Below are 12,347 nucleotides of genomic sequence, written 5' to 3' on the forward strand. Positions count from 1 at the left end.
TAGAATTATTCTATTAAATTGTTTGTCACATAATTTACCATTGCTTTTGTTAATTTTGATATTTTCTAATTTTTTTAATAACAACATTAAAGAAATTAATTAAAAATTAAGCAAAGTTGTATTTTTTTTTACCCAAAAAATTCTCTATGTTCTTCATTTACATATAAATTACACAAAAATAGAAAAGCTTTTCTAAATCAAATAAATTCTAATTATTCTATAATTGATTAAAAAGATATTTTGGAAGAAAGTTTGTGAATAGGCAAAATTAATGAATGAGATAAGAATAAAATATTGCACATCATGTGACTAAGAGAAACACATGCAAACAAACAAATGACTGAAACCAAACAAACACAGTGCACATATATTTTTGTGTGTTGTTGAATGTTCTTAAATCTTGAACACTTTACTTGGACTCAACATCATTATGTTTGTTAATATTTTATATTATTTATTGGTAGAAGATGATGAACTACCCAAATGAGCCTACAGATTCAACTAATCTGATAAAAATGCCAATTCTGACTTTATTATTTGTCTCTTTTGATGCATTCAATTTACTTTACACCTCTTTCTTTCTAGGAAACTACAACTATAGATAACTTCAATCAACCACTTCACCATAAAAAGATTCAATAACTATAAAGATTCACTAACTACAACATTATCCAATGAATCAAGATTTTTTTAAAATATTTTTATTATATCTTTACGATATATTAATTTTAATACATTCAATTTTTTAATATATTTTGTAATATTAAAAAGGTATGTATCAGAATATTTTATAAACATAATAGACGGGACGATATTAAAGATCAAGAATATTTAAATTCCTCTTATAACATTTTTTCATGTATCAAATCTCATAGATTGAAAACTCTTACTCAATCTTTGTATCCATGTTTAAAGCAAAAATTAATATTGAAGGTATTTCATTCTTATTCAGGAATTCCACGCATTTAATACGAAGGATATATGTTTTAATAAATCAAGTAAGTTTAATTAATAATTTTAAAAAATATACATACATACATACATGACAAAAAAAATATTTCAACCATTGACACAACATGTCTTGGACATTCTTTTAATAGTAGTGATGCATATATTATATTATAACTGTGAATTCACAAAATCTATTCCAATTAACAATATAATTTCTATTATACAATGATTATACTAAAGAAAAATGATGTTAACAACAATTTTTTAAATTCAATGATAGAAGATATTTTTATAATATACTATATATGATCACAATTTTAATGATTAATTTTAGTATAACCTATTTATAAGAAAATATTTTATGGCCCAAATTGTACTCTTATTTGATAAAGAAAAAGTCAACCCCATTATCATTTGAGGCAATGACGTTGACCTTACATTTCTCAATTTTTATATCTCCTATGGTTCAAATGAAAACAACCTCTCGCCGCCCAAAAAACAAGTAGTGCATATAAATTCAAATCAGATTTATAAAAAGCAATTTACTGATAAAAAAGCATTAATTTGGGCAACTATTTGTCAATTATTCATTTTTCTTTTGTTTTTTTTAACAATTTTCAGTCATGAGAATGGGACTCTCTTGTCGGCAGGAAATTATTTAATAATCACTAAAGTCATTTAGAAATACTTCTATTAGACAAAAATATTAAAAAAATATAATTACGACAAATAAATTTTACCATCCAAAGTTGATATATGAAGCAAAAAATCAATCCAAAATTTAAAATTAGCCAACTTTTTTTTTTCTAGAAACATGACTAGACTCCTTTCAAAATTAACAAGGTGGGGGCAAAACATGATCTCAAAATTTGTCTTCCACATTAGGAAAACGATGGTTCCTGTGGCAGCAGTTTGTTGAACTCTGAATCTGGATAAACAAAAAAAATGAGTGATTATTTTCACATAATTCAACCGTAGAATGCTTTTATTTTGTTCTTATTCCGACCGACCCAAGTTGGTCTAGGATTGTTAGGAACAATTAATGTATTTCTGATTTATTATCCGTTTTGAATTATAAAGTTTTGTTACGGTTTTATCCGTTAAAAGATGCTTCAAGAATGAGAGAGAAGTATTTAAACTGCACAAGCGATGTAAAATTTAGGTTTAATTAGTCGAATGGTACCAACTTTCATTCGGATGTGTTAGTTTGATATCCACTTTTAAAAATGTGTAATTTGTATCCCAACTTTTGAAAAAAAATCTCAATTAAGTCCCAATTAAAAATATGAGTATTATTGAAAAGGTTATACTCATACTTTTTATTGGAAATGACGTTATAATATATTATATTTTTATAATTGTTAACTCATGTTTTGTTATTCATGACTTTTATCATTAAATTTTGTTCTGAAAGGAACCTAATTATTAAAACACTTTTTCAAAAGTTAGGATGCAATTAACATCTTTTTAAAAACAGGTACTAAACTGATACATATGAACGAAAGTGGATACCATCCCACTGATTAAACCTAAAATTTATTGGCTATACTGAATAGTTCTTCTATTTCTTTGCTGTGGAAAAGTTAATAAGGTATTTGGTGAAGGCAAAGGGACCAGCATGTTCATTAGATAACAGAAAGAAAGTTATCTTCTTTTTTCTGTGATGGAAGCTGCCGCCGAAACAGACATGACTTGTTTACAATTTTCGATCACTGTTACTAAACAAAAGCAGCAGCCACTATAAGTTGCTATGGTTGGTTCACTTTTTGTTGCAACTGGCTTCAGTGTTTCGAATGTTTTCTCACTCAAAACATTCTAGACCATGCTTACCAGAGAAGAACATCATATGTTTTTGTTAATTTTATTGTGTTATATCACGTTGTTTTTAGTCTAATAGAACAGTTTAATAAAACTCACATTATTGTAAATGTTTATCTGGTTGTGGGCAGAAATATATATTTCTAAAACAAATTTAATTTTGTATTCCTATAACTTATTATTAAAACTATGGATTTTAACTTTTGTGTCTTTACAATATATTTCAATAAAAAAAAGTCTTACAAAATTGAAATTCTAATCTTATGATGGAATGTTTAGTCCTACAATAATAAAAATGCTAATGCTATGTTTAAAATAGATTTGGGTATGCTAATGAAGGACTCAACTTTAAAAGAATACAAATTTGTTTAAACATTTGATAAAAAGTTGAATTCATAATACATTAGAGGTAGAACTTTATCATGATAGATAATAGTACTTTGGTGCCATTTAAAAGTTTTTGTTCGAAAAAAAAATTAAGAAATATAATATATATTCTTTTTTTTACTTTAAAGTATCTAATAGAATGATTTTGTTTCATTTGGGCAGTATTTTGTTGACTTTATTTCAATCACTTGTCGCTTGATTATTTTAAACCCCTGCACAATTATGAATCTTACTTTTCATCATAGATATTGCTTTGACAAAATCATAATCTCATTCTATCAAGGTATGTTATTCTCATTTTCTTTCTATTCTATTGCTTTAATTACTTTCTCAATAGAATTTTATTTTTCCTTGTTATCTTATCTTGTACTGCAATAATAGGTAGCTATTGCGCCGAGACTGTGAATGTTTTTCAGTACAAAACTAAATGATAACAAAAACCAAACCTCGTCAACAGTGACAATTAAGAACCAAGGTGGATCATCATATATCTGCACATAAATTCACTTTTCACTCCAACAAGCAAAAGTACCAATTAAATACAAGGATTTTTTTATTTTTGAAAATTTAAACAATGAAGTTAGAGTTGAGATTCTCTATTGATTTTTTAGACACTGTCCTCTGCTAAACATTAAAAATATACTGTATTAATATTTAAAATATCTTTTTAATATATTTTAAAACGTCAAAATTAGTGATAATCAATATATTATAAAAAAACAGTCCTCTGCTAAACATTAAAAATATACTGTATTAGTATTTAAAATATCTTTTTAATATATTTTAAAACGTCAAAATTAGTGATAATTAATATATTATAGAAACACAGAAACACAGAAAAATAATAGTACAAAAAAACTAACAGAGAATCCAAATTCATAAATTACACATACACAAATGCCTAGGCATGTGTTTGTGTACTTGTTGCTTCATTGTGAAAATAAGACATCAAAATAAAGTGAAAATAAGACATCAAAACAAATAAAACTGTTTTCCTGATAATGACGGTAAATGACTAATTTGGATATAAATTGCTTTAATTTTGACTATATGTAATACTTTTGAGGCATTCACAAGTTAATGAATATTCATGGGACCAGACCCATATCATTTGCGAAATGGACTAAAGAACAAGCATTTGACATGTAATTGACTCAGCATTTCCTGTATTGACTCTGTAACACATTCATTTACACAAATCCTATTTTTTCACCATGAAAGAAAAAAAGGAAAGAAAATCTCTAAGATCTACTTTTGTTCCCGCATCTTCAAACTATATGTCAAAGGGTCCAATCCAAGACTACCTGTGTCTTGGGTTTGAACTACGGAGAGTCACACCATGCAAAAATTTTGTATATCCAAGTAAGTTAAGCTTTCCATCACTATTTCTTATCCAGTCTTTCAGAATTGAATAAGCTGAAGGCCCAAGATTCAACTCCTGTTGCCATAAAGAAAAAAATATAAAAACACAGATAAGCATTGCAAAACAACATACCAATTCATATATGTGGTAGAATAAGAAATAATTACTCTGGCCAATTCTTCAACAGATATCAGACGGTTGCCTTCTGCCTCAAAGTGTTCAAATGCAGCTGAGGCAATGTCTTCCCACCTCTCATGTGCTTCCAATTGGTATGTGCTGATTGCAGCTGCACAAAATTCTTCGAAGTCCATCTTTCTATAGGCAAGTGGCTCCATCTATGCAATCATTCAGACAAGAAAAATATAAGCTGTTTGAACAAGATGGGTATGTAGCATGAATACTGACACGGACACAGACATCGACACTACACATGTAGTCTCCAAAATGTAAGACACAGGGACACGAATCAATATATTAGATCATTATGTATTTACATCCTCAAAATCATCTATAAACAAGACTAGTCAAATATAATAATCAAAACACATCGTCAGCTAACACAAAAATAAATTTAATCTATCTATCTAATATAAAAAAGCGAAAAGTAGTGATCATATAAGATTTGTTTCTTATTTCTATAATCATAATAGAAACTTATGTAATAAATTTACAAGTTTATGGTTTTTAAGAAAATAATTATATTTGTGGTTATTAACATTGTATTGGAGGTATGTCAAAAAAAAAAATGTCTTTCAAATTAGACAATTCACCGATATGTGTATCGTATGCATGTCGGTGTTATGTCGGACATGGGGACACACAATTTATGAGGCGTGTCCGAGCTTTATAGGGAAATAGTGTGGACTTCAGCACTGATACTAGAAATGGACTGAACAGTTAACAATCTAAGGTGCTATGAATAAAAAGAAAATTTTGAAAATTGTATGGTCAATAAATTATCTGGAAAATATAATGGCGTGTAAGGTCCAACATGCCAAAGATATTTTCTCAATACAACTAAAGAATAATGGCTCACCGCATTTATGATCTCAAGAACCCTTGACTCCCTCATTGCATCAGTTGCATTCTGTACAAGAGCCTGCAAAGTTTGCTTTGAAGGTGTGAATCATGGAGATTAATGGATTCTAAATAAAGGACAAGAAAACAACCAACCAAAACCCTTCAGAGTAGGAAAAACACGTTCATTTCCACAAAAATATAAACAAGAAAAAAAAGGCAAGCTGCGCTGTGAAAATGACAGTTTTCTAACACCTCTGTGTCCTCCACGCCATACAAAATGAAAAAGTTCATTTTATGAACCATATAAACATAAATTCTAAAGGATTTTATTAGGGAATGGGTAGAAAACCATTTTGAAATTGTCAAGGGAGATGAGTCCGTCTCTATTTGGTTCCAACAATCTGAATTGCGCCCTAAGGTAGGGCAATTCATCCTCCGGCAAGGCTTTTGAAAGTGCCTAGACAAAACAAGTCACAAGATTAGTTAAAATACAGGGCAGAAAAATATTCAATAGACAATAACCTGATGTCAGAACTGGCAAAAAGAATGCTAAACAATGTTTCTTAAAAAGAAGTCCATTGATGATACTTTATGGCAAATAATAAAAACACACCTTGAGTTTCCCATAAAGCATTTTTTATCAACATCATAATTCACAATAGACCATAAACAGCACAAATTTTCTTTTCATTTCTTACTTTAAAATGAACATTACACCACCCCGAAACATCATGATTATAGATGCGAGAGGTGAAAATATCACCACGAAGGAAAATGTATGTGATATCAGTTGAGGGGTGAAGTATTGCCAGTAAAATTAGAAGAAGAAAAAAAAGCTACAAGCATGCATAAATTCAGCAAGGCATTTGCGAGAGATAGTAGTAGGTAAAAAATATGAAGATAGAAGTAAGCATTCACATAAAGTAAGACACTGAAAGTTAAACTCTGCATTCAAGGAAAATGAACTAAATAATACCTTCACTGCTGCACGTTTGAGTGGTGTTGCAAGAAGATAAGCCTTCACTAGTTTATAAACTAATATATCTAAAGGGAGTGGTCGGTTGTCATCCCTCAACCAAGGATGACCTGCATGTGCAGAAGTATGCAGTAATTAGTTTAACAGATTCCAAAGTTTACAAAGTAGAACCTGCTTTCAAACACTTAAATACTCTCAAACATACCAACTCAATGTGGGATTTAGACATCATTACAAAATACTCAAGTCCCTATCATCAAGATAAGAATCTCATAATGATTAACACGGAATGTTAAAGAGTTGAACTGATAAGAGAACTTACTTAGAGCTTGGACAGCTGTCATTCTTTTCCTGTAGTCCTTGTTTAGAAGCCGTTTCACAAAGTCCTTAGCTTCTGCAGTGGAAGTAGGCCAAGGTAAATCATCAAAGTTAGGATCAGCTCTGAGCACTGCACGAAAAATTCCAGATTCTGTTCGTGCCCAGAAAGGTCGACTTCCACATAATAAGATATAGGTAATAACACCGATACTCCATATATCGGCTTCCAGACTATACGACCGGTGAAGGACCTCCGGTGCAACATAATACGCACTCCCAACAATGTCATTCAGCCTTTCATCTGTATACACATGAAGGGAAAAATTAAGAAGGATGGTCTTAATCACAAATATTGGACCAAAGAGCATTATGCAGAAGGTAAGCAGCAGCATTGAAGTGTGAATTTCTAGTAGCTAGCTGTTTGTTTAATACTTTGTTAATAAGAGAGTCTGCTTTGGAAGTAAAAGAAAAATAAAATATAGAATCACTCTAATAATTACCGGGCCGGATGAAGTCAGATAGACCAAAATCAATAAGCTTGATGTCGGCATCTTCACTTCTCGAAGTGAAGAGGAAATTCTGTAAAAGGAAGTCCGACAAAGAATGGACAGCATTATTGATACTCTTATTCTTACATAAGTAGTCATCATGATACAAAAACAGACCTACATGTTATCTTTAAAAATTATTATGTGGATGAAATTCAAAGCACAAACCTCAGGTTTAAGGTCACGGTGCACAACACCTTGAAGATGACAAAAAGCAACTACACTTAGAATCTGCAAAACTATAACCTTGGCATCCTCCTCTGAATATTTTCCTCCCCTAATTTGATAGTAAGCATTATTCAATAAGTAAAAATATTATACCGAGTTCAAAATAAAAAAGACAAGAAAAGGCTAACCTTGACAAAATTCTGTCAAGAAGCTCCCCACCTTCACACAATCTGGTAAGAAAGCAGAAAAGGTCACTGTATGTTGAAGTTACAGTTCTAAGATGCAAACCCCCTAACAGTTAAACAACTTTGCAAATATTCCTCAATGAAATATATGTCGTGCAGAAACTTAGAAACAAGGTAACATATTACATACATGCAGTTGAACTTGTTTAAACCCTTTGGAACAGGCAAAAGAATGAACAAAAGAAATGAGAACCAGAAGTGAGAAATTGCATATTAATTGTAGTCCCAATGGGAAAATTATCCGTACAAAAACAACAATGCCTTTTATAGTTCAAAGTAACTGCTCATTAACCAAATGTATAAAGGAAACAATAATGATTCAGTTCCATAGCAATCTTGACACCAAATTCTAATTATAGATGATAATAAATCACAAAAACAGAACAGTCAAGCTTTACCCACAATGTGAGGTTGGTTATATGGATCAAAAACACACCACACAGTTCTATCATAAATCATACATTAAATGGTAATTAATACAATAATAAAAAACATACTCCATAACTATGTACACATTGTTGGCATCTTCAAAAGCATCATGATATTTGACAAGATGTTCATGGCCAGATAGAGCTTTTAATATCTTCACCTCTCTGCGAACATCCTCAATTGCTATTGCAGTTGTCATCTGCTGAATAAATTTTATTAAGACTAGAAATGGTATAGAAATGCAAGTGCAAAGAATAATAATTTAATTATAAGGTGATACAATATAACCTCTGCTTCTTTTCCTCTTTTAAAAATCTAATGAAACTATGAGGGACAAAGGATGGATTGGAAGATAATATTATGCAGACTCCTTTTTTGGACTAAAATATTGGCTTGGGCACGTGCAAACATACCATAAACTTCAAATAATCAATTTCCTATACATACAATAATTGAATTATTTGTAAAATATGAGTGCAAGCTGCTGACCTGCTTTAACTTACCCCTCCCAAGGTCCCTTAATATAGCCAGCTGAACCAGTTTTTTGGCAAGTATTAGAGTTACTACTAGGATAGCAATATGTATTAATTCATGTCTGAGAATGAATCTTTCCACTTAAAGTAGTAAACTAAGTGAAAATGCAATCCAATAAGGAGAAAGATATTGCAGCAGCATAGTGAGAATATATGAACTAGAGAGGCAACTGGGCTATCCATATGGAATGCAGACAACTATCATGTTTTGTACATTAACTAGTGATTATCAGCATTAGTCTACTGGACATACATTGAGTTCATTACTTCTATTTTTATGGTTCTTCACATTCTTTAAAGTGAATTTTCTTGGTTGGCATGTGTGTGCAACACAATTTCAAGCACACACTGTCAGCATGTTTGGACCCACATTCATATGAGAAAAAATGTGGATCCACCTTATGCTATTATGTTGCTTTAGTGTTAATGTGGATAGGTGATGTAATTCCATATGCTGTATGCATTAAAAATCACTCCATTAATAGAAAAAAACACAGTCAGGTAATAAACTACAAAACTGCAACAAAGTGACTAACTCAACCTCAAATAGGGACAAGTAGAAAGATGTTATAAAAACTAAATGCAACCGAATGAGATTCTAAAACTTGGCACCATAAAATGACCGAGCCGTTACCCAAGAGAATGGAGTATTGTGATAAATAAGACATGACGGTACGGTTACCAAACAGAGAGTATACGCCAATGCCTCACACATGCAAGACAATTTTAGCTTCCAAAACTGCCAACAACGTGGCTAACCGAACCTCAAATGGCGACAAAGAGACACGCGCTTTTAACACTAAATGCGGCTAACCGGACCTCAAATGGCGACAAAGAGACACGTGCTTTTAACACTAAATGCGGCTGGAAGTTACAAACATTCTAAAACTAGAAATTATAATAAAATGAATAAGCCGTTACCCAAGAGATCGGAGTATCCAAAACCGCCGACAAAGTAACTAACCCCACCTCAGATAGCGACAAATAGAAACATTTTGAACACTAAATGCAACCGGTTACAATTATTCGGAAACTTGCAACCATAAAATGACTGCACCCTTACGCAAGAGAACACAATACTGTAATAAATATGCCAAGCCAATGGTTCACACACACAAGAAATGACTGAGCCTTTAACCAAGAGAACAGAGTATTGAATAGGACAATGCCTCAGGCATATAATACATTTATAGCTTCCAAAACCTCCAACAAAGTGGCTAACTCTACCTAGAATGGGACAAGGAGAAACACACTTCTAACACTAAATGTAACAGGAAGTTATAAATCTTCTGAAACTTGGCATCGCAAAATGACTGAGCCGTTACCCAAGAGATCGGATTATTGTAATATGCCAATGCCCCATGCATGTAAGACAATTCTAGCATCCAAAATCCCCAACAAAGTTACTAACCCTACCTCAAATAATGACAATGAGAAACATGAGTTTAACACTAATTGCAACTGGAAGCTACAAAGATTCCAAAACTCAGCACAATAAAATGACTGGGCCATTGTCCAAGAGAACAGAGTATTGTAATATACCAATGCCTCACACATGTAAGACAAGTTCAGCTTCCAAAAGTATCAACAATGGTTAGCATCAAACAATATGAAAATGGATAATTATTTCGACAATTAGCTAACGAACATACCCTATATGATTGAAAAGAATAAAAAAATAACAGAATGGATAGTCATTTCAACAATCAACGAAACAATCAATATGATCAAAACTTCAATTCAACTGCAACAAGGGCAAGCTGCATGCATTTACATGATAGTATTTCTTATTAAACAACTTATTCTAGCACAATCAAACAAAGAGACCATCATTTACCACCTTGGTTACACTACCAATTTTCCAAATATCTTTTTTAAATATACTATACCACATGATATGAAGTAAAAAACCTATTCTCAGTTCAACCAGGCAAGTTAAGAAATGCCTTGCCATGTAAACTTACAGCTGACAACAAGGTAAAACCAAGTCAAATGTCATGTCAATTCCAACTACATAAGAGGTTTTTTTTTCTTTTAAATTATACAGTTCATTCAGTAAAATCCAAATGACTCTGGCCACAGAACAGTGAAGTTAAAATTCGAAATGAAGCTACAAACAAAGAAAACAAGACAATGTCCCAGAACCATGTATTTGTCGGGTAACATTTCCAAGTACAAACTACAAATCTAAAAACCCCAGTCCGTAAAAAAACTGTGTCAGACAAATTCCCAATCATTCCTTAGTCCCACTTACAGAATCTCGCAGAGCGTTCAATCAAACAACAGAGATCAAACCCCGAATCGTCCAAATCCAAATGCTATCATAATTCATAACAACAAAAAAAAACACCCAAAAAGCAAGAGCAGACAAAGCAATGATCAAAATAACAAAAAATACCACAGAAAATTGAAACTCAAGTACAACCAACAAACTCAAATATCTCAAAACAAATTAACAAAAAAAGAAACGAGAAGACATTGGACTGAAATTATACCTTCGCCTTGGAAATGATCTTAACAGCAACAGGATGGTCTTTGAGTTCTCCCTTCTTCCCCTTAGCATAACAAGTATGACCAAAATGCCCTCGACCCACTTCTTTCCCAATTTCATATTTCGCCCCAAAATTCTTACCATACCCAAAGCTCTTATCCAGCGACTGTTCCGTCGCCACCGCCCCCGCCGCTTCTTCCTCCGGGATCGGCCCCTCTTTTGGCGTCTTTGCGTGCCCGAGCCGCTTCGCCAGCGACGCCCTTATGTGCTTCGCTGGCGACGGAGGCGCGAACGTCCGCCGAAAAAATCTCCTCGGCGTGCCTCTGGCCGGGGACGGCGTCACGCCACCGTGTGGGTATGGACTGGGCCAGGGACTCGCCCGCGCCGGCGTTCCCTTCACCGGCAGCGGAGAGAGCGGGACGTCAGCGGATCCAGCCACCGCCACAGCGGTGTCGACTGTGGCTCCCTCTGCGGCTGTAGCCTCATTTTCCGACGTGAGATTGGACTTGCCGTAGCACTGACCCATGTGGACGTCAGCACATCGGAGGGCCTCACGCGGCGGGAAGTGGGACGAATCTGGTCAGATGAGAAAACGATAAAATGAGAGAATTTGAGTCAGGTAGAGAGAGATTGAGAGAATGGGTTTAGAGAGAGAAAGCAAGACAGTGCGCGACAGAGACAGACAGACACCGAGAAAGCATGGACAACGTCTGTTAACAAACAGAGAAAGCCGTGTGTTTGTGTTTGTGCTTGTGTATGTGACTGTCACTGTTGCATAAGGTTTACGGGTTCCGATAATCTGCTCCGCGGTGCACGCTGCACTTTTCTGCTACCATGACGTGGCCACCTACTAACACAACACCCTTTACTACATTTCTTTCATTACTTAAGAACTACTTAATCGGAATAAAACTCATAAAATAAATATAAAATTCACAAATTTAATATTTTGTTTAGGAAATCCTATGGTTAGCTCTAGGAATAAATTTTGTTTATGTTTATTATTATAAATGTTGTTTTTTTTTTCTGTAAAAATTATTATTATGTTAATTCGACTGCATAACTAAATTTTTTCAGCATCGTGGTGGATGTGAAGGAGT

The 12,347-nt window shown here is 33.0% G+C and overlaps 1 protein-coding gene across 1 annotated transcript; it reads right to left on the bottom strand.

Annotated features, from left to right (window-relative positions):
* Positions 1–4,168: 4,168 nt before the first annotated feature.
* Positions 4,169–11,984, bottom strand: LOC114167087 (CDPK-related kinase 3). The gene is made up of 11 exons (XM_028052025.1): positions 11,252–11,984; positions 8,292–8,422; positions 7,738–7,779; positions 7,550–7,658; positions 7,334–7,412; positions 6,838–7,134; positions 6,516–6,625; positions 5,889–5,996; positions 5,556–5,618; positions 4,687–4,854; positions 4,169–4,594 (listed from the first exon to the last, which is right to left on the bottom strand). The coding sequence occupies exons 1-11, from the start codon at positions 11,771–11,773 to the stop codon at positions 4,457–4,459; spliced, it is 1,767 nt and encodes a 588-aa protein (XP_027907826.1). The 5' UTR covers positions 11,774–11,984; the 3' UTR covers positions 4,169–4,456.
* Between the last annotated feature and the right edge of the window lie 363 nt (positions 11,985–12,347).

Source organism: Vigna unguiculata, chromosome 10 (genome assembly GCF_004118075.2).
Source record: "Vigna unguiculata cultivar IT97K-499-35 chromosome 10, ASM411807v1, whole genome shotgun sequence".
Taxonomy (NCBI): domain Eukaryota; kingdom Viridiplantae; phylum Streptophyta; class Magnoliopsida; order Fabales; family Fabaceae; genus Vigna; species Vigna unguiculata.